General features: G+C 35.9%; 1 protein-coding gene, 1 long non-coding RNA gene and 1 pseudogene across 14 annotated transcripts in view; 2 read left to right on the forward strand and 1 right to left on the reverse strand.

Annotated features, from left to right (window-relative positions):
* Positions 1 to 23,557, reverse strand: part of STYX (serine/threonine/tyrosine interacting protein) — a 65,868-nt gene that overhangs the window by 28,629 nt on the left and 13,682 nt on the right. For 6 of the 13 annotated variants that reach the window (XR_002831238.1, XM_023760776.1, XM_023760780.1 and 3 more), the window contains exons 2-10: positions 23,230 to 23,262; positions 21,381 to 21,434; positions 16,656 to 16,753; positions 11,442 to 11,502; positions 11,066 to 11,102; positions 10,533 to 10,572; positions 10,379 to 10,429; positions 7,552 to 7,624; positions 2,448 to 2,541 (exon numbers count right to left, since the gene is read on the reverse strand). Coding sequence is in view for 12 of the 13 variants with exons in the window: in XM_023760776.1 (XP_023616544.1) it covers positions 2,448 to 2,541; positions 7,552 to 7,624; positions 10,379 to 10,429; positions 10,533 to 10,572; positions 11,066 to 11,102; positions 11,442 to 11,502; positions 16,656 to 16,753; positions 21,381 to 21,434; positions 23,230 to 23,262 (541 nt within the window). In the remaining variant the exon portion in view is untranslated. Of the gene's footprint in view, positions 1 to 303; positions 379 to 1,989; positions 2,011 to 2,447; positions 2,542 to 7,551; positions 7,625 to 10,378; positions 10,430 to 10,532; positions 10,573 to 11,065; positions 11,103 to 11,441; positions 11,503 to 16,655; positions 16,754 to 21,380; positions 21,435 to 23,229; positions 23,263 to 23,557 lie in introns of those variants that run through there. The other 7 variants (XM_023760777.1, XM_023760784.1, XM_023760786.1 and 4 more) reach the window with 4 other exon arrangements.
* Positions 277 to 14,261, forward strand: LOC111827610. Its single transcript, XR_002831239.1, has 3 exons — positions 277 to 393; positions 12,097 to 12,447; positions 13,986 to 14,261. It is a non-coding gene; the product is annotated as an uncharacterized LOC111827610 (long non-coding RNA).
* Positions 7,645 to 9,217, forward strand: LOC106698529 (annotated as a pseudogene).

Below are 23,557 nucleotides of genomic sequence, written 5' to 3' on the forward strand. Positions count from 1 at the left end.
TAAGTATGTCTTAGGTGTTGTAAATGATAAACATTAATTTTTAAAGTAGTTTGAAATAGAAATTTTAGAGATAATGGTACAGAACAATTGATTATCAAGTTTATTTTTTTTAGGCATCATAATCATGTGACTTAGGACATAAAATTTAAGAAATTAATTTTAAATTTGTACAATTTTATTTTGCAGATATAATTATCTTTGCTTTCATAGATGCTGCTGAAAATATTTTTCCACTGAAGCTGTGTTTTTTATTATCAACAAGTCTAGAGCTGGGAGAAAGGACAGCATGCAGCACATAAAGCAGAGATTTTCTTTTATCCACTCTTCACATCAGAGTCTGCTAGTACAGAAATTTTCCACATGGAATCAAAGCTGTCACTATAAGGCCAATAGGTATAATAAAAAAAATCTGAATCTCAATGGAGGAAAACTTTAGGGAACAATGACTAGTAAAGTGGTGCTTTATTATATGCCTAACAATGGGATGGCCTTAAATTTATGCTCTAACAGTTGTGCTAAATCACAGTAATAATGTTAATTCAGAGGGCAGATTCCAACATGAAATTAATCTGTCACTATAAGATTAATCAAATAAGGACAGAAATATAAACCAAGACAGTGGGATAAAGAAGAAAACATGCTAGACAAGGCTAAGTACTGCTGCTGCAACTGAGTGTCAGAGAAGGTGCTGCACCTTCTACTTTTGTACCTTCTACTAAGGGAGGTAAGGTACAAATAACCTTAATGCAAGGCAGAAAGTGAGGAGTATAGATAGAGCAGTTTCAATGATGGGATTAGAGGAAGAGTAAGTTAATCATCATGTTTTCTTGAGATGATGCATGAACTAAGTTTATAGGAACAGAGAGACTAAATGTGATTCTAGGTGGAAAAAAAGAGGTGAAGAAAACCATCATGGAGTGCATAATAATGAGAAACAGGCCTTGGCGGGGTAGCTCAGTTGGTTAGAGCATGTCCACATATACCAAGGGTGAGGTTCGATCCCTGGTCAGGGCACATACAAGAAACCACCAATGAATGCATAAATAGGTGGAACAACAAAGCAATGTCAGTCTGTCTCTCTCTTCCTCCCTCTCAAAAAAATAAAATCATCCTCAGTGAGGCTTAAAGAAAAAAGAGCAACAGTGAGGGGTGCAAAAAAAGATCAGAAGAGACTTTAATTACTACCTATGACACTACCTATTGTGTTTTCTTCTGTAGGACTTAATCCTATGAAGGCTTCTGTACAGGAAAAATATCACAATTAGAACTATCTTTAGTGAAAATGAGTCTGGTCACAATGTTCAAACAGACCAAACGAAAAGACTTTGGATAGGAGGCCAACATGGGCCTGAACTAGATGGAGACTAGGAATACTATAAAATAGGGAAGTAACTTTAAAGGTACTGAGGAAACAGACCCTAGCAGATTTGATAACAACTAGATGGAGGTAGCAAAAAAAACAAACAAAACAGTTAATGGCCCTGGCCGGGTGGCTCAGTGGGTTAGAGGGTTGTCCTGTTATGCCAAGGTTGCAGGTTCAATCCCTGGTCAAGGCACATATAAGAATCAACCAATAAATGCATAAACAATTGGAACAACAAACTGATGTCTCCCTCTCTCTCTCTAAAAATCATAAATTTTTTTAAAAAGGGTTAATGACAACTAGGAAGCTGAGCCTGAAGGATGAATATATAAAACTGTCACAACAGGCTGCGCAATACAGTGAAGAAAGTGCTGGACTGACTTGTGGTTCAGATCACAAGTGCTCAGTTTCCAGCCAAAAACACAGTAGGAATGTAACCTGTTCTTCCTATCATATAAGGCTGTTGATTCTAATGAAAATGAAATGAACTTTGGGAGAGAAACACCATAAATGAGCAAATTCTATGAGTGCTCCAGTAAAGTAAAAAGAACAGCAAACAAGTGTAACAAGATCTTGGGAAGGAAGGTGAAAGTTAAAAGATTGTGAGTGTGTGCTTGAGTCATTACCTTTGAAAATGGGCGAGGACTCTGAAATAGGGAAAGGAGAAGGGCTTGAACATCCATAGCAAAAGAAAAACTTGAGGTAGTTGACATTAATCACTCTAGCTTGAAACATACTTTCATTTATTAACTATCATTTATTCTTAATAAGATCACCCCTTCATCAAACTTCTCTTATTATTTTAATCTAAGTGGCAACACAGTTATACTACTTAGAGATTTAAAATGAAACCAAGTAGAAATTTGATCTTCTAATCAGCTTACACTGATTAACCAGTTAGTGGTGTGCACACAGCAGATAAGACATGTTTATTCATATAAAATTAAAATTTGAAATTCTTTTTTTTTATAAACAATTTAAATTATTAGTGTAACTTGTAACGAGCAAAATATGATTCTTTTCTACCTTTCATGTACTATCATCTTTCTCCCCACAACTTTCTCAAAAATGAAAAAACCCTTACCTGCGGTACCAGAATGAACAGATAATGACCTTTCTATCTGGAGTGGTGACATCATCTGTATTGTTAATTTTGCTAGGTAGATGGCTTCATATTCCTAAAATATAATTTTAATTAACTTCAATATACATTTAAAGTCTTGGATACCCAAAACAGTGGTTGATGTGTACATTATTAGTATTCTTAAGTTTATACCAAAAAATCTGGTACCATTTTATTGTAAGAGAAATGCAGGCTTAAAATTCTTACCTCATAATGTCACATTTACTGATGAGACTATAAATCAAGGCAGGCCAATAGCTTGCACTAGGACAGTGATGGCGAACCTATGACATTTTTTTGGTTGATTTTTCTTTGTTAAATGGCATTTAAATATATAAAATAAATATCAAAAATAGAAGTCTTTGTTTTACTATGGTTGCAAATATCAAAAAATTTCTATATGTGACACGGCACCAGAGTTAAGTTAGGCTTTTTCAAAATGCTGACACACCGAGCTCGAAAGGTTCACCATCACTGTGCTAGGGTATCACACACTGAACTACCAATTAATATGTATTGGGGCATTAGGATAACAAGTACAATACTTTCACCACTATTACTTATTGTTCTGATAGAATGAAAATTCAATGAGAAAGCAATATAAAATTAGCAAAGTGGCAAATTATAAATTGAAGATGAGATTAAAAGCTAAGTTAATCAACTAGAAAATTTCTTAGAATAAGAGTTTAATAAGGTTGCCAACTGAAAATGTAATAAAAACTAGTAGCTGTCCTATATACAAATAAGCAAATAGAAAATACACGGGGAGAAGAAACAATTTCACTTATAATGGGAACAAAAAAGTACCTAGGAATAAATTTCATAAGAAATGCATATATTCTGTACAGAGAAAACTTTAAAACACTAAAAGATATAAAAGCTGATTTGAATAACTGGAACATATTCTTAAAGTAGAAGACTAAAAATTTAATGGAGCCATTTCTTTCTGAACTGTGAATATATCATTAAAAACTATAAAACTTCTTCCAGTAAAGTTAACGAAGAATAATGAGGGGGTCTTGAGTCATACTATAAATTGTTTATATATTATAGTACTTAAAATTGTTTGATACAGGTAGAGCAATAAGCAGATCAATGGATCAGAATACTAAGTCCAGAAATACACCCAAGTACAGAACAGAATTCACTGTATAATAAAAATAGCTTTTCAAATCAATTAGCTAAAGACAGATTTCCTTAAAAGAGCTCTTAAAAAACCAATGAGAAAAAGACCTGCAACCTGTATGGAAAATGGGCAAACAATAAGGAATTGCACTTTACCACCAATATGACAATAACCAAAAAGTTTGTTAAAATACTTTTGATTACTGGTATTGTTTAGAGGATGGCGAAACAGGTCTCCTTGTTTTGGGGTGTGTTAAGTTTACATTACTTCAGTCTTTTTAGAGTTAATTTGATATCACCTTTCAAGTGCCCTCTAACCCAGCAATTCCACTCTGATCAGTTATCTTACAGCAGGGGTCCTCAAACTACGGCCCGCGGGCCGCATGCAAATACAAATATTGTATTTGTTCCCGTTTTGTTTTTATACTTCAAAATAAGATATGTGCAGTGTGCATAGGAATTTGTTCATAGTTTTTTTTTAAAACTATAGTCCGGCCCTCCAACGGTCTGAGGGACAGTGAACTGGCCCCCCTGTTTAAAAAGTTTGAGGACCCCTGTCTTACAGGTATATTCACAGAGAGATGCACCTATTCTTTCCAATACTGTTTATAATCATCAAAGGCTAGAAACAATCTAAAGGCCCATGTTAAAAGGAAGTGGTCATATAAAATTGTTATATATGTACATATACATATAAAATAATTTTTAGATAGAGCTATACATGCTGTTTCAGAATGATATACTAAGATATACTATTAGGGAGACTTATTTTTCATTGTACACTCCTTAGGCATTGTTGAATTTTAAATTTTTAAACCATGAGTGCATATTATTTTTTCAAATCAGTTTAAAAAGAGATGTTTTTACACAACTGTTAAAAGGCAAAGAAACTAATAAATTATAGTTAACTTTCTGTTCTATAATATAACTATAAGGAAGAAATAAAAAACATTTTACACAAACAAGGTGAGAAAAGAGATACCACTGTTTCTCTTTTAAATGAAGTAAAAGAGAAAAAAAAGACTCAGAGACAGACAACCATATGGTGACTACCAGGGGGAAAAGAAGAGTTGGGAGAGGTAGAAGATGGTAAAGAGGTAAATGGTGATGAAAGGAGACTTGATTTGGAGTGGTAAACATACAATACATATACAGATGACGTATTATAGCATTGTATTCCTGAAACATGTATAATTTTATTAACTAGAGGCCCGGTGCACAAAAATTTGTGCACTGGGGGGGGTGGTGTCCCTCAGCCTGGCCTGTGCCCTCTTGCAGTCTGGGACCCCTCAGGGGATGTCCACCTGCTGGCTTAGGCCCGCTCCCTGGGGGATCGGGCTTAGGCTGGCATTCAGACATCCCTCTGGCAGCCCGGAAGTCCTCAGGGGATGTTCACTTGCCAGCTGGGAGCAGGCCTAAGCTGCAGTTGGACATCCTTAGCACTTCTGAGGAGACGGGAGAGGCTCCCACACCCACCGCTGTGCTGGCAGCCGTCAGCCTGGCTAGTGACTGAGCAGAGCTCCCCCTGTGGGAGCACACTGACTACCAGGGGGCAGCTCCTGCATTGAGTGTCTGTCCCCTGGTGGTCAGTGTGTGTCATAGTGACCAGTCATTCCCAGTCGTTCTGCTGTTATGGTCAATGTGCACATTACCCTTTTATTAAATAGGATAGAGGCCTGGTGCATGGGTGGGGGCCGACTAGTTTGCCCTGAAGGGTGTCCCGGATCAGGGTGGGGGTCCCGCTGGGGTGCCTGGCCAGCCTGGGTGAGGGGCTGAGGGTCGCTTTCAGGCTGGCCAATCCCCCCAGCGGGGACCCTCACCCCATGGGAGTGTGGCCAGCCGGGGTGAGGGACTGAGGGCCATTTTCAGGCTGCCAACAGCCCCTTCAGGGTGGGGGAGGGGGGGTCCCACTGGGGTGCCTGGCCAGCCTGGGTGAGGGGCTGATGGCCATTTTCAGGCTGGCCATGCCCCCTGGTGACCCAAGCTCCCAGTCTCTCCTTTTTTTCTTTTTCTTTTTTTTTTCAGTGCCTCCTTGAGCGGAGGTCAGGGCAGGCTGGAAGCAGGTATCTGGGATTTATTTATTTTCTATAATTGAAACTTTGTAGCTTTGAGCGGAGCCCAGGGCCGGGCCAGGGCAGGCAGGAAGCTTGGCTTCCTCCATCGCCAGGGGCAACCCAAGCCTCCTGCTCGCTCCAGCTCCGTGGCCACCGCCATCTTAGTTGGGTTAATTTGCATACACGCTCCTGATTGGCTGGTGGGTGTAGCAGATTGACAAAGTGATGGTTAATTTGCATCTTTCTCTTTTATTAGTGTAGATGTTACCCCAATAAATTCGATTTAAAAACCAATAAAAATTAAAAATAACAAAATTATTTGTTTAAAACATGAAGTAAAAATTAATAGTAAATTGAAAACAAAAATGAGGCCCTAGCTGGTTTGGCTCAGTAGATAGAGCGTCGTCCTGCAGACCAAAGGGTCCTGGGTTCAATTCCAGTCAAGGACACATACCTCGGTTGCAGGCTCCTTCCCGGCCCAGGCCCTTGGTCAGGGCACATGCAGGAAGCAACCAATTGATGTGTTTCTCTCACATTGATATTTTCTCTTTTTTCCCTTCTCTCTTCCACTCTCTCTAAAAATGAATGGAAAAATATCCTCGGGTGAGGATGAAAAAAACAAACAAAATTGAGGTAAAATTTAAGGTACAGTAACTGAGACAATCTATGTTATAATGCACTTGATGTCTAAATTTGAAATTTATTCATGGAATCAGCCAGAGCACATTCTTCAACCTATGATTTTCTTTCTTGGAAAAAAAAAATCTTATCTTTTTTAGTGCATCTTTCTAGGCACAACAAAATCTGAAAAATCATGGAAAAGATAAAGCATATAAAATTTAAGAAGTTGTATGTAGCATACTTAGAATCAAAACTCAATGTGTGTGAACAAAGTGGAGAAAGAAATTGAAGAAATTTCTAAGAAATTTCTAACATGAATTATTTATATTTATATTCAACAATGTGTCTTTAATCTTTATTTCTGATAATAGCAGCCCTTTTTATTTTTAATCCTCACCCCAGGATATTTTTCCATTGATTTTTAGTGAGAGAAGGGAGGGGGGGGGGGGGAGAGAAAGAGACATCACTGTGAGAGAGACATATAGATCAGTTGCCTCATACATGTGCCCTGACCAGGGCTGGGAATAGAGCCTGCAACTGAGGTATATACCCTTGAACGGAATCACACCCAGGACCCTTCAGTCCACAGGCCAATGCTCTATCCACTGAACCAAACTGGTTAGGGCTGGTAATAGCAGTTTTTAAGAAAATTCTTTTGGCCATATTACCCAAAGCAATATATAGATTTAATGAAATCCTCATCAAAATCCCAATGTCATTTTTTAAAGAAATAGGATAAAAAATTATTTTGTGGGGGAACCACAAAAGACCCCAAATAGTCAAAGCAATTCTGTATCAGAAATGTATATTTGAGTCCTAACCGGTTTGGCTCAGTGGAAAGAGCATCGACCTGTGGACTGAAGGGTCCCAGGTTCGATTCCGGTCAAGGGCATGTACCTTGGTTGCGGGCACATCCCCAGTAGGGGGCATGCAAGAGGCAGCTGATCCATGTTTCTCTCTCATCGAAGTTTCTAACTCTCTATCCCTCTCCCCTCCTCTCTGTAAAAAATCAATAAAATATATATTAAAAAAAAGAAATGTATACTTGAAATCTATATGATATTATTAACCAATGTCACCCCTATAAATTTAATTTTTAAAAAAGGAAAACTCTTTTAAATATAAATGCAAACTTGAAGAATCAAATTAGATTATGGCAATTTTTAAATATTTACAAAGTAAATTCTACACCTAAATTACACGGACTTAAGATTTTAGTTATCCTACTTTCTAATTGCCTAAAAAGGGGAGAAAAGAGAAGTTACCTGAAGTTGATGAACAAATCCAGCATTAGGATTAATACAAAACCTTCTTTCTTGAACATAAGCAAATGCATCTCTGAAAACATAAAAAGAAAATTAAAGTGATGTTATCAGTTCATGAATTAATCTTAATTGTGATAATTCATCTAAAATAGAAACTTATCTAAATATTTATCTAAAATAGGAAATCATAATCCTATAGCTTGTACTAGAAAGAGGTAGTGAGTGGTAGTGGAAATATCGACAGCGTGGTCAGACTAATCACAATAAAATGGTATCATTGTAAGACCTGTCTTGGGGGGCTATTGAGAAGATGGGAGGTAAGTGCAGAGCACCGTATAGAGCACCTGTCACATCGTACATGCTCACAATGTTATCAGTGGTCAATGAGAAGTATATCTACTTCCACACTGTTATGAGGCATAAATGAGAAAAACGCCTAGGAAACAGTGCCTGGAACATAGTAGAGACCTGATAAAAGGAAGTTACTTTCACTATTCATATTATTACTGACAAGACACCAAATAATAAAGAGGATATATAAAAGTTTCCCAATGCTTGTTCATTTTTCAAATAAAATAAATTATCTGTATTCAAATAATATTCCTTTAAGAACTGATACTTATAAGCAAACTTATCCATTTTAAACACAAAGGATACGAAAAAAACAACACTAAATAAGCACTTGAGGAGTCCAGGGCCTTCACAGGGAAAGCAGTTGGGGGGTGGGAGTGGGGACAAAGAAGACTCAAGGTAGAAAGGGGGGGCTCCAATTCCAACTGTGACCACCACTGCCATCCCGGGGGGTAGCCCGGAACAGCAAAAGGAGGCCAGCAATCATTCCCATAAGGGCAGTATTGCCAGTAAGAAGAAAAAGTGTCCACCTCTAGCTTTGCACAGGGTATCAGCATGGAAGCCATGAGTGAGAAGAAAACGGTGCCTTCTGATTTTAGCATAGGACCTACAGAGAAAACTTGGAAACCTTTGTCATTTAAGGATCCCAACTTTGTGCCCTCTGGCCATGGTGGTGTAGCTGGCAAGAACAGAACTTGGAAGAACTAACAAATTCTCATTTCTGAAAGGGCACTGCCATGGCAACTGAACAATCCCATCTACTTCAGTAGTGATGCTCCCCCATCCTTCAAACCAGCTAAGCATTCTGATGTTTTAGTCCTTCTTGCCAACTACAGTGACCCACAGAGCAATCTGCGGTTCAACACCATGAAAGACTTTCCCTGCATTCACAGGCTGCCATCCTATGTTGTCACTGGCTACCTGGCCCTGAGAAACACCATAAGCATCGTTCCCTAAGCCTTGAGAAATGGAGTTGAAGTGGAAAACTATTTCAAAGTTAGCCTTTGGACTCACAATTTTGCTTCATGGAAACATACTCATTCTGCTGTCAATCTGGAAATGCCAGTGCTATGCCTTGGAAAGAATGTTTGGCTTTAAGGTGTTTTTTTTCCTATATTTTTCCTCCAAGTGTAATATTTCCTGTTGAGTTATATTTTATTTGTTGCCTCAAGTAAAGTCATTTGACAAGAAAACAACAACAAAAAACCCCCAAGCATTTGAATGTTTATTATGTGTCAGGTATGTGGATCCAATGCTGAACATAGCTCAAATAGAGAGTAATGGGGAACATGGTATAAAAATGGAGAGGCTGCCCAGCCAGCATGACTCAGTGGTTGAGTATCAACCTGAGAACCAGGAGGTCATGGTTCAATTCCTGGTCAGGGCAGATGCCCAGATTGTGGGCTCGATCCCCAGTTTGGGGCGTGCAGGAGGCAGCCAATCAATGATTCTGTCTCATAATTGATGTTTCTATCTCTCCTCTCCTTTTTTCTCTGAAATCAATAAAAAAATATATTGAAAAAAAGAAGATGATGGAGAGGTTGATGGGTGCATGTCATGCAAGTTTCATTTGTTAGATTAAGTTATTAAGAATAGAAACCTTTGAAAGCTTTTTGGGGTAAGGTGATTATATGTTTAGATCAGATTTATCTTTTGAAAAGATCATTCCAAGTACAGTGTGAAGAACAAAACAGACTGGAGAAAAGAATACAGGAGACCACTAAGAAGGCTCCTATTGGAGGAATCCAGGAAGATACAACTGAGCTTGGATTGGGGGGATTAAATGATGAAGGAAAGCTATATTGATACTCAATGTATATTTTAGGATATAAAACAGACAAGACTGGTTAATAGATCAGTTTGGGAGATGGGGAATAAAAGAGGGGAAGGTATCAATGATTACAAGATTTCTAACTTGTGCAACCAGACACACTAACAAAGGAAACACTGCACAATGGCCAGGTTTATGTTCTGTTTTGGGCCAAGAGGCTCATGACCTCTCCTCTTTCTTTTCTATCGTTGCATATGCGTGGAAAATATTATTTTGGATAAGAAAGACTACACTGAATTATGAAGAGAAGCTAAAACAATTTTTAGGTAATTTTTCATCCAACTACTGTTAAAGGAAAACATAATAAATTAGCCTTTTAAAGAAGGAAAGCAGTAACATCTGTGTGTGTTTTAAAACTTATACTAACCAATTCCCTAGCAGTAAATAGTCTTCCATGGATGATTCTAACTATAACTATCTTCTTAAAATAATAATAACAGTACCTCCATAAAACAAAACAAAAAATTTAAGTAGATAAGGGAGACAAGCTACAAAGGTTAAGAGACAAAGCAGCTGGTACAAGAGCCTGCCTAATCAAACATGACTAGATAACAAAATCAAAAGAATATTAACTTTAAACTCCCAACTTCTCCATTAAATTAATAATAATTTAAATTGTGGCTCAGTTTCTGAGTACTTTCTTACCTGTACTTCATTCCAAATGTTTCCATAATGTATGCAATAACAAAGGCAGCACTGAAAAGGGGGGGAAAAATTTAGAAAAAACAACAGCAAAAAACAGAAAACACAACTCATTAATTAAATGTTAGAGAGAAAAAAATTATCTCTAACTTCATACCTCCTGGAGATCCCTGCATTTCCATGGACAAGAACTTTCCCTGAAAAAAAGAAATAGTTATTCTGATAGAAAAATACAAAACAAGAAGTAAAGAAAACACAATCTTGCAAACAGTGCATTATATATAATTACAACTTTCATATTCTGAATTTAAGATGAATACTAACTGCCCTAACTGGTTTGGCTCAGTGCATAGAGCGTCAGCCTGCAGGGTCCTGGGTTTGATTTCGGTCAAGGGCACATACCTAGGTTGCAGGCTCCTCCCTGGCCTGGGCCCTAGTAGAGGCTTGTGCAGGAGACAACCAATAGATGTTGTATATTTTAGGATATAAAACAGACAGGATTTCTCTCACATCAATATTTCTGTCTTTCCCTCTCTCTTCCTCTCCCTCTAAAAATCAATGGAAAAATATCCTTGGGTGAGGATTAAAAATAAATAAGTAAATAAATAAATAAATAAAATGAATACTAACTAAAAAATTAACTAAACAAATAATCTAAATATAAACATTAGCTAAGTAAATATTATTTACCTCCAGTTTGTAAGCTCCCATCAATAAATTCTTTAGTCTGAAGGCAAAGACAATGTGTTATAATAAAACATATAGATTAACATAAACATAAAATACATACAGTAAAACAAAATATATTGAAAACAATTTCCTGCTAATTTATATGAATAATAATTACATTAAGTCAAGAATTTTCAGATAATTTCAAATACTATTTGAAGTTTAAAAGTTATATAGGAGCTAAAATTTAATTTAATAATTTCAAAGTGTGATTTCTCAAATTTTAAAAACATATATAACACCACAAATTCAGCCATAACAAAGAAAAAGTTCAGACCATAATTAAGAGGTCAAACTATGAATACATTTTAAGTAATATTAAAATATTGATACCTACCATGGGAAAAAAACGTATTATATTTTCAACTGGATTATCTGCAATATCCAAGACTAAATATCTGAAAATAGAATATTTTGTGATAAGCACACTTTCAGACAAAACTCTCTTTATGTATTAAAAACCTAACTTTGAAAATTTCTAGACAACCATAAAAAGAATGCAAAACAACTTTCAAAGTATCATATTCCCAAGAACTGGACCATAGATTATATATTGCTTGAAGCATACATAACATTATTTTTATATGTGTTGTTTTTTTTTTATTGATTTCAGAGAGGAAGGGAGAGGGAGAGAGAGAGATAGAAGTATCAATGATGAGAGAGAATCACTGATCAGCTGCCTCCTGCAAGCCTCCCACTGTGGATCGAGCCCCCAACCCGGGCATGTTCCCTGACCAGGAATCGAACTGTGACCTCCTGGTTCATAGGTTGACAATCAACCACTGAGCAACGGCAGTTGGGCAGCATACATAACATCTAAAGCCTTAAATAATACATGTGAACATTTCTCTGATATGTTAATATTTTAAAAAATCTATCTGGTTAAAATAGAAAAATCACGAGACCTTCCTCCAGATTAGAGTGGACCTAGAAAATAAAGACAAAAAGTGCCTACATTCATTATTGTTACTCTTCTATTTCTACTTCTCTAGGACTACATGATTCTTCTCTGAATGGTCCTGTAATCCACTCCTCCTTACAACCCTACAGAGAGCACTTCAGAAGAAGCCTAGATTGGGCGCAGGGTGGGGCCAGGCCGGGGCACCCGGAGCCCAACCGGATCCCGCGGCCGCCCGCGCCCCTTCGCGCCCTCCCCCCACCCAAAAAGAAGAAGCCTAAAGTCTGAAAGAGAAGGAGCTAATCAAAATAAAAGGCAGTCTGATGGAGCCAAGAGTAAAAAATTCACTGTTTGAACTAACCTTCAGTAGCGCAAAAAGTCAAGAGACCACCTGTCCTGGAATTTATGCTTTGGAAAACATTTAAAATAACACATTAGTAATATGGTAGGCTTTTTTTTATTTTGTGAAAAACTTCCATTTCTAATTTATCCAACTTAACTTGTTTACTTAACATAACTATAAAGTTATGAAATTAATTTTTAAAGTTAGTATTGTTTTAAAAATTACAGTTCTTTAATGGTAAAACAACAATAAATTCAGGGCATATCAGAGAGAAGTTGAAGCTCAGGATCCAAGGATAATCCAATGTAAAAACCGTAAGGATTCTGACAACAGTATCTTAGAATGACTAGGTAGACCTGTTGTATAAAACATTGCTTCAGGGGAGAAAATGTTAATTCAGAGTTAAACTAAAATATTTTACTATATGCTAATTTCAATGTCAAAAACTACTAGTACCCCTAGCTGTTTTGGCTCAGTGGATAGTGTCAGCCTGTAGACTGAAGGGTCCCAGGTTCGATTCCCATCAAGGGCACATGCCCAGGTTGCGCTTGATCCCCAGTAGGGGGCGTGCAAGAGGCAGCTGATTAATGATTCTCATCATTGATGTTTCTATCTCCCTCTCCCTTCCTCTCTGAAATCAATAAAAATATATTAACATATATATATATATTTTTTAAAAAAACCACTACTAGAACTATCCTATATAATAAAAGCCTAATATGCTAAGTGTCTGACCGTTCATTCAACCATTTGACCTGTCGCTATGACACGCACTGACCACCAAGGAACAGACGCTCCAACGGTAGATTAGCTTGCTGCAGGGGTCCAGCCAATCGGGACTGGATAAAACGGGCCGGACACACCCTGGAGCCCTCCCGCAGTCCCTTCCCAGCCCTGATTGTGCACCAGTGGAGTCCCTTGGCCTGGCCTGTGCCCTTTCGCAATTCAGGACCCCTCGGGGGAGGTCAGAGAGCTACAGGCCAGGCCGAGGGACCCCACCAGTGCACAAATCCGTGCATTGGGTCTCTAGTCAATCTATAAGCCAATACTCAGACTAAGGAGAAAGGGTTCTTCCATTAGTATAAAGAACCTGCTCTGGTTACTAAAAATAAATGTAAAATGATAACATTCATTTTCTTTAATATACATAAGTCTATGTGTGTATATACATAATACACATATACAATAAAGAAATATTTAGAAGGAAATATAACAAAATGTTAACTAAAGTATATCATCTAGGTTGTGGAATTATGAATGAGTTTTTAAATATTTTTTCTTGATATCATTTCAGTTTTTCCAAAGTATCTATAAAGGACAAGTGTTTATTTTACAATTAGAAGTAATTCAATCTATTTTATTGTTAAAACATAGACATTTATTTTTAAAAACTAATTCTTATTCACTGAGAAATGTGTACACACAGTCAAAAGTTCTGTCAGTATAAAAAATATTTGCAATGAAAAATAGATCCCTTTACCATCCTAGACCCTGAATTTCCCTTCTGAAAAGCAATCACTGTCAAGTTTCTAGCCTTAGTCCAGAAATTTTCTATACAGATACAAAAATATATAGGATGTCTCAAAAATGTATATACACTTTAACAGCTGATAATTCACTTAATTTTCACTCCTTTTCAGGTTTACCTGATTTGAAATAATAGGTGAAGCCAGACTAAGCTTTGAACAAAGAAAATTTATCCTAAAGTACTACTAGACTGTTTTTATGGGAATACAGACAGGATAAAGTTTATGTTACAAAATCGGCAATAGCTGACAAATTGAAGGCACACAAATTCCGAATGAAATTCCAATTCTTTGATGTTTGTGATTCCACTGGTTCGTGTTATCAGCAGTGCCTGGACCAGAACAGTCCAGTTTGAAAACAGGCATTGACAAAAAATTATTCATTTCTGTAGAAGCTTTTAAATTTTGAAAATGAACTGTATGTTAATAAACACTGACGTTATGCTGGGCCAGCGTGGCTCGGTGGTTGAGCTTTGACCTATGAACCAGAAGATCACGGGTTTGATTCCCAGTGAGAGCATATGCCTGTGTTGTGAGCTCGATCCCCAGTGTGGGGCATGCAGGAGGCAGCTGATCAATGATTTCTTTCTCATCATTGATGTTTCGATCTTTCTCCCGCTCTCCCTTTTCTCTGAAAAAAAAAATAAATAAATAAACACTGACTTTATAACCATTCAAAGTGCATATACATTTTTTGGGACACCCATTATATGCCTAATGCCTTGTATACATTTTTAAACACACTGAGAGTGTACATGGTTCTATACCTTGGTTTTTCTTTTTTTAATTTTTTTTATCAATTTCAGAAGAAAAGAAGAGGGAAAGAGAGATAGAAACATCAATGATGAGAATCACGGATCGGCTGTCTCATGCATGCACCACACTGGGGATCAAGCTGCAACCCGGGCATGTGCCCTAACTGAGAATCGAACTGTGACCTCCTGGTTCATAGGTCGACGCTCAACCACTGAGCAATGCCGCCAGGCTGATTTTTCTCTTAATAAATCTTAGAGATTATTCCATATCAATATATACATAAATATTTTAATATTTTAAAATTTATTTTTATTGTTGAGAGTATTACAAATGTCCCCTAGTTACTCCCCCCTGTGCTCCCCTCCACCCTGCTCCCAACCGACCCTAGACCTTCACCTCACTATTGTCTGTGTCTGAGGGTTATGCATATATTCATATCAGTTCTTTGGTTCATCTCTTCCTGTTGCCCCTCCCCACTTCCCTTTGAAATCTGTCAGTCTGTTCCATGCTTCCATGCCTGTGGTCCTATTTTGTCAGTTTATTTTGTTCATTAGATCCTACATATAAGTGAGATCATGTGATGTCTGTCTTTCTCTGACTGGCTTATTTCACGTAGCATAATAACAGAAAAATTTCATTCTTTTTCATGGTTACAGTATTCTATTGTATGTTCACACAATATATTTTACAAAGTCTTATACTAATGGATATTCAGGTTGCTTTCATTTTTATAAATAATAAAGCAGAGCATTAAAATGTTTTTAACATATATGCTTTTATATAGACACAGAATATCTCTAGAATGATATTCAAGGAAGAGTTTTAATAGTAGCTGCCTCCCGGAGAGAAGTTAGGTATCTGGGTTTAGAGGAGGAAAGAGACTTACTTTCATTATATACCATTGTTGTACTGCTTGTAGTATACTCAATTTTAAAAATAAAGTTAAAATAAAGAAATTATAGATTATTAGATGCTCAACAGCACTCACTGTAAGATAAATAAGATAGGCAAATTAAAATTACATGAAACACCATTTTAATCCAGGAGATCTGGAAAAATTTTTAATGCTTTATAATTCTGTTTAAGAGAGATCCAAAAAGAGTTATTCTCATATACTTCATAGTGGAAATGCAGACGGATCCAACTCACTGGAGGGCAATTTGCAGCACCTATTAAAATTTTAAATGCTCATATCTAGCAATTCCACTTCTACAAATTTACTGATATACTTACATATGAATTAAATGACATGTACAGGGAAACTGACTATATGCTATATTAGCAAGTCTAGAAACAATCTAAATGTCCAACAATAGGAGACAGTTGAATAAATTTTAGTGTAGTCATACAATAGATTACTGTACAACTTAAAAAGAATAATGCAGGTCCTAGCTGGTTTGGTTCAATGGATAGAGCTTCGGCCTGCAGACTGAAGGGTCCAAGGTTCGATTCTGGTCAAGGGCACATGCCAGGGTTGTGGTCCGATCCTCAGTAGGGGGCATGCAGGAGGTGGCCTATCAATGATTCTCTCTCATCTTTGATATTTCTATCTCTCTCTGCCTCTCTATTCCTTTCTGAAATCAATACAAATATTTTTTTTAAAAAAGAATAATGCAGCTCTAAGTAATGATATGCAGCAACTTCCAAAAAATATACAATTTTTAAAAAGCCAGAGTAAAAAAATAGTTTACCTTAGGAATTTGCTTATATATGTAACATTACTCTGGAAGGATACTCAAAAAGAAGTAACAATTGGATGTCTTTATGAAGGGAATTTAGTCTTTAGGGGATAGGAATAGGGAAACCTACTTTTCATATATATTATTTCAAACCTTTAGAATTCTGAGTTATGTTCATGAATTACTTATTTAAAATATTTTAAAGGACATCTATTTTTAAAATGATGTGCTGTACAACCCAGCTCTATGTACAGAAGAAAGTCTGATATAATAAAATCAACTTGAATTAAAAACCAGATTACATGTTTGCTACATGTAACATTTTAATAAATAAGAGCAATAATCTTACCTAAATAATTGTTGAAAGTTTGGTTTAATAAAGTTTGCTTCAATATTTTGTCTTATGCATATGATATGGGTTACTCCATGTTTCTGTAGTATAGGTAGCTATAAAAAAAGAAGAGGCAGGGGAGAGAAACAGTTTAAAATACAAACATCATCCTACTGTAACACAGATGTTTGAAAATACACAATTCAACATTAGAATTAATACAGACACATCTGAACTTTAAATAAAGGGGATTAAAGCTAATTTTAAGATAATATAACTGCTGTGGCCAGTTGTTCATTAGTAGAGCATCGGTCTGTGGACCAAAGGGTTGCAGGTTTGATTCCCAGTCAAGGCCATGTACTTTGGTTGCAGGTTCCCCACCCCCAGTAGGGTCATGTGTGGAAGGCAACCAATCGATATGTCTCTCTTCACAATGATGTTTCTTTCTCTTTCTATCTCTCTCACCCTGTCCTCCCTCCCTCCACTCTCTTTAGAAATCAATAGAAAAAATAATATAACTGAAATGATCAGCAAGAGATTTCAATGATTCAAGATTAATACATTAAATATCCTCAAAAGACTAATAGGACTATTTTACAATTATAATTTTAGAGCTCGATGGGAGCTTAAAGATAATTTATTTGGAAAACAATACTATACAGTTGCTGAAAGCATGGACTTTGGAGTCACAAGAGCCCAAACTTTATATCCAGCCTTGCAGTTCAATTTTCTCATGTGAAAATGGGGAAAACAATACCTAATCACTAAGTGGTTATAAGAAGTAGATAATACATGTGGTATTTGGCAGAGTGGCTTCAGCACATGTCAAGTGTTTATTAAATAGTAGTTACATAAATTGACTATGATATGTTTTTCTTTAGAGGGAATTAAGACATAAATAGTTGTTCAACATCACTGACTTAATAATATAGTACCAGAGTCAAAATCTCTAGATTACTCCTGGCCCTCTCCCAGTATACTTTTTGTACTAGAAGCCAGAATTAATACAATTCATAGAATCTAATGAAAGCTTTCAGGGTTTTAAAGTTCTACTAAAGTTGAAAATAGGCAACTCCAAATGTTATCTTCTTATATTCTGTGGTGCTTTTTTGGCTTGTATTATAGAGCAATTTAATACAACAACTCTAGGAAATATCAAATTTTTATTTGCAAGCCATTAGGGTTTTCTGTGAATTTATAGATGATGTTATTTTAATACCTAAAATGTAAATTCTATGAGAGCAAGAACTTTGTTCAATGATTCATATTAAGTATGTGTAACGGTGCCTCAAACATAGTAGTGGTTCAATAATAATGTTTAATAAATAAACAGTTCATGTAGACATGAGGAATCAGAATAATCTTGAGTTTTCCTAATTTTAATGCTATAATCCTATATATTTAATTCCCACTTTCTACATTAAATACTCCAGAACAGTAATACTAATAATTTATGAGAGAAGTCAAAGGATAATTTATATTTGCTATGGACTGAATGTACCCTCCTAAAACTCATGTTGAAGCCCTAACTTCCAAGGTGATGGTATTAGGAGGTATATCTCTGGAAAGTAATCAGATAGACACCTCTCAAGGTTGTTGGCTTAGATGAGGTCATGATAGTGGAGCCTCTATGATGGAATTAGTCCTCTTATAAGAGGAAGAGACATTAGTTTCCTCTCTGTCATGTGAAGATACAACTAGAAGGCAGCCTTTGGCAAGCTAGGAAGAGGGAACTCACCAAAACCTAATCTTGTTGGCACCCTGATCTCAGACTTCCCATCCTCCAGAACTGTGAGAAATAAATGTCTGTTGTTGAAACCACCCAGTCTTTTATTATAGGCACCAAGTATTTTATTATAGCAGCCTGAGCTAATTAAGAAAACAAGGTTTTCAAAAGTTTTAAATATTAATTTTTGCAGCAAATTTTCCTATGTCTAACAGAGATTAGAGAGTTAAATTATCGTTGTATTTCTAAGTATATCTTGAATAAGAAGGGAGGTAAGCATTTTGTAGGATTAATAATTAATGTTGCATATTCACATTTATCCAACCTACAAAATGATTTCAACATTCATTCCTTTGTTCACATTTGATCTATGATAATCTGAAGAAGATTTCATATCTATTAATGTGAGGAACTAGAAGACAACATATATAATTGTGGACCAAAACAATTTGAAGGCATGTTAGGTTATTAATAAGTAAAAACAAGCCTGATTATCAAAACAGAATCCAAATGCAATAGCAAAGAGAGTACTTTTTACTATTCAATAGATTTGATTATATAAAACAAATTATGACGTTTTCATACTTACAAACAACAGAGAAGTTTTACAAAAGAAATAGTTTAATAGTTACAAAGGCCTTAGTTTGCCCTTTTTATTAAAACTGTATTTGAATGTACTAAAGGATAGGCTTAAATAATGAGTCCTAGGAAAGGAGTTTATTCCCTAAAGTTTCTCTATCTCCTTATAATCTTTTATTTTGTTGTTATATATTTTGGAATGATGGTTATGAAAAGAAATATTGGTGACTCAGGTGAAAAATAATCAAATTTGCCATATAAGTTTTTGAAGAGATAGATCTATATACAAATATTTATTATTTAATATGGCAGATAGTAGAATTGGTAGTGATAATACAAAAAAAAATTAAAACCATCTTGAAGGCCAGTATTTTGTGAACACTACATTATTTGGACAATAACTTTATGTTTGTCTTTTACAAAGTAAGTCACATTTAAATCTACAGTTGTCTGACCTATCCTTTCCAACTTAGTGGCAGGCCATCAAAATGACCAGGATGACTCAACGGTCAAAAAACCTTCCAAATCACCCAAAATTCACAAATACATCAAATTATATCATGAAAGTTGAAAATTCTACCATTTTTACAAAACCTATTGTAAGTAGGTAAGAATACTGACTTCTAAATAGGCAAAGTTTGGGGGGTAACATTTGTGACACAATGTTTCACATTCTAATCCAAAGATAATTAGTAGAACTGTCATAATTCACAGGGCTGAATTCTCTAGAAAGTAGCAATAATACTGCTTCATATATTAAAATGAGATCTATACTCTTAATTGTGTAACTGAAGAAATCTATTTCAGTTTGACACCATAGGACAGGGGTGGGCAACCCCTGGCACGCGTGCCAAACATGGCACGCCAGTAACTTTTGCTGGCACGTGAAACCCTCTCTTATAATCTTCCATTTACAATTTTTGCGAACATTTGAATGACATAAATGTTAAATTACAAGGAACTGGCAAGACACTTGATGTTATCTTTGGTTACATAAAGGCTTTTGAAAAGAAACTGGAAGCCTTTAAGAGGGATGTGGATGGTGAGAGATTTAGATATTTCCCAAACCTCAAGAGGCACATCAAAGATTTCCCAAAAGATGACAGAACAGACTGTCAAAGCCTTCAAAAACTGTTTTTTAAACATCATCGAGTCAACTATTGAGCAGTTCTTCTCAAGATTTGCGAAATTCAGAGAACTGGAAGAGACAGCAAAATTCATGAGGTTTCCAGACAGCATGAAACTGGAGGAACTAAACTTACAAATGTTTGCATGGATAGACATGGCTGACTTTGAAATGCAGTTGATTGAATTTCAGAGTAGCTCAATTTGGAAGCAGAAATTTATTGACCTTAGAGTTGACTTGGAAAACATTGAAAAAAAGCGATTAGAGACAGGAATTACCAGAGAGAAGTATCAAAAACGAACTATTGAGGACTTGGAATGCCATTCCAGAAAATTTTTTGTTTAAAAAACTTTGCAGCAGCGTTACTCTCCATGTTTTCATCCACATACGCTTGTGAATCTTTGTTCTCAGTGATGAATTTTGTTAAGTCTCATAATAGGAGTAGCCTGATGGATGAAAGTAGTAGCTCCTGCATATCTCTGAAGGTCACGAAATATAAACCTGATGTAAAATCTCTGTCATCAGTGATGCAGCAGCAAAAGTCCCACTGATAATATCAAACGGAGTCATAAAGTTTTCTGTTGGACTATCAGTGTACATGTATACATTAAAAAATAAATGTATTTTTCATCATCATATACTGTGTTTTTGTCGCTCAAATGAATTTTATTATTTCTTCAAGGTTCTTCACATACGAACACCTTAAGAGATATCAAGTAGGCGTAACATGTTCTCAAAAAATTAGGGTTGGCACGCAGAAGAATTTTGAGTCAGAGATTTTGCTGGTTTTGGCACGCACTCACAAAAAGGTTGCCCACCCCTGCTATAGGACATTTATATAGAGAGCAATACTTTAGAACTTAGAGCATCCGGACCTCTAAAGTCTGGAAAAACAAAAATAAGATTTGATCCACTTCAATCAAAATAAGTGTGTGTATGTGCATGCACAGACAGACACACAAACACACACCCTTGATAAGAAAAGGTTAACTAAAATATCCTTATTTTGGGCTTTATATTTTAGAGGGTAAATAAATCATTAAATAAAGGTCCACTATTTGGTAAATCTTCCAAACACAAGGATTTCATGAGAAAAATAAAATAGAAACTTCATTTATGATTTGTGGTTAAACACTTGAGAATCACTGGCCAGTAAAATTTGGAAAGAGGCAGATACTCCAGAGTAACAATTACTATTAACATGCAATTATTTGTGAACTCTCCCTCAAATAAAACTCTACTAAAAAAAAAAAAATTACTACAAAAAGTTGGTTATAAAAATCTCTTGACAAGCCTAACGTAAAGTTCATACCTTGCTTTTCATAGCAGAAGAATATGGGCCTAAAAACAATCCAGGTAAAATTTCCTAGGAAAAAAATTGAGATATTTACCATCAGCAATTTAAATCTATATAAAATATGTACCATAAAAGTGGATATTGGGTGTTTTCATAGTTATAATAATTTGCTAAAAAGCTTATTATCTAGAGAGCATTTCCCAGCTACAATGAGCAAATGATTGGGAAGAGAAATGAATATGTGCTTTATATATCAAACGAGACATTCAAAATTCAAATGTGGTTCTGAATAATACATTCCAGATATTTGAACTTCCACAGTGCTTTTTTCTTCTCTGAGTTTTACTGACAATAGTGCTTTTATAGCAGTTTGGGTAGAATTAATACATTGTAGGATTATCTTTTACATTAATAAAACACCTCTAATTTTACTTCTAGTCTCAGCTAAAATCTAGAAATAGGCATAAAGAAAATCTTCCCTTTGGAATTACATTAAACCTTATTCAGCCAAGTCAAAAGCAGTACCCGATACAAGATTAGAACTGCTATCTAGCCCGGCCGGCATAGCTCAGTGTTTGAGCATCGATCAGGGCACATGCCTGGGTTACGGGCTTGATCCCCAGTGTGGGGCATGCAGGAGGCAGCCGATCAATGATTCTCTCTCATCACTGATGTTTCTATCTCTCTCTCTCCCTCCCCCTTCCTCTCTGAAATCAACAAAAATATATTTTAAAAAAAGAACTGCTATCCATAGTTAATAATAGAAATAAAGTACAGCAAGTGAAAAAAAGGCCAATATCAAATGTTTGCTTATTGACAGTTTCATCAATTTAAATAAGTACTTTCTGAATATTGCATTAAAGCTTATTCTATGTGAATTCAATATAGAATGCTTTCAGTCAGGCTGTATCATACCCAAGATACTAATATAGTAGTTCAGTTCTATAGGATATTGTCTGATTTCTTCTAACAGCTTCTTGTGAGCAGAAATAACATTTTTCTCATCTTTGCATTCTCCACAGCACCAAGTAAAATGCCTCTTAGGTACTCACATACTTTTAAAAAATGGATTTTCACTAAGAAAGAAAAGAAACAGATTTTTAGAAGTAAAAGGATTCCCAGGAGCAAAAGATATTGCTTGATCCTAGGTCTAGCAGAGTGACTGTAAATGGTGAGAAATGCAAAAGAAAAGTGAACTGTTAATTAGCTATCACTTAAGTCATTCCATACTGGGAGAATTCAACTCAGTCTTCTGGAGGAGTTAGTTTTGGAAATTGATTGGAAATCACTAATATATCTAAGGTATGATATAGCCCGACTGACAGATTTCCATATACACTGAACTCTCCTGAATGTATCTAAACTAGACAAACAGAACAAACTGCTTTCAAAAGGAATCAAAATACTGTACCAAATTTTTTAGATGCAGAAAAACAAAGTGACTCATTAAGCATGTACATATATTACTGTCCATGGTTCTAATCTTAAAAATAAGAACTGCAACAATTCATTTCCCATCTTTTTAAGATCCACAATTAAGTTTAAATCTGTTAATATTTAAAAATACTTAGTGATGAACCTACAGATTACGAGTCAACAGATGAGCCACAAAGGATTCAAATCCTTTATGAAATTAGGTTATTTAATGATCCTATATAATAAAAGGGTAATATGCAAATTGTTCCCCTCCACTGGGAGTTCGACCGGAATTCAACCAGAGGGTGGGGCCGGCCAGCCAACCTCCCATGTCCCCTTCTCCTCTCACCCCCGCCAGTCCAATTACCCTGATCGGGCGGGCCGGCGGGACCCCACCCGTGCACATATTCGTGCACCAGGCCTCTAGTGAACAATAAGGTTGTCATACCTGCATCTCTCGTCTCATAGGGTAGGTCCACTCCTTAAAAATAAAGAAAAACACAAGAATAAAAGTTAAATAACATTATAAAAAATGTCACCCAATTAAAAATTAAATATGTGACATTCAAGCGTGTGGAATTTTAAGAAAAGTTTATACTTTAAGAATATTCTATAAAAATAGCAGATTCAATTGGCTACACAAACACCTGAAAATGTAAGTAACAAGAAACAAGGTATTCTTTAAATATTTGGCCTTCCAAAATTATGATTATATTACTTCATACAATGGATGGAATAGTTCATGAATTATAAGAATAGATATTCCAGAAGTTTCT

Source organism: Myotis lucifugus, unplaced genomic scaffold (genome assembly GCF_000147115.1).
Source record: "Myotis lucifugus unplaced genomic scaffold, Myoluc2.0 scaffold_191, whole genome shotgun sequence".
NCBI classification, from domain to species: domain Eukaryota; kingdom Metazoa; phylum Chordata; class Mammalia; order Chiroptera; family Vespertilionidae; genus Myotis; species Myotis lucifugus.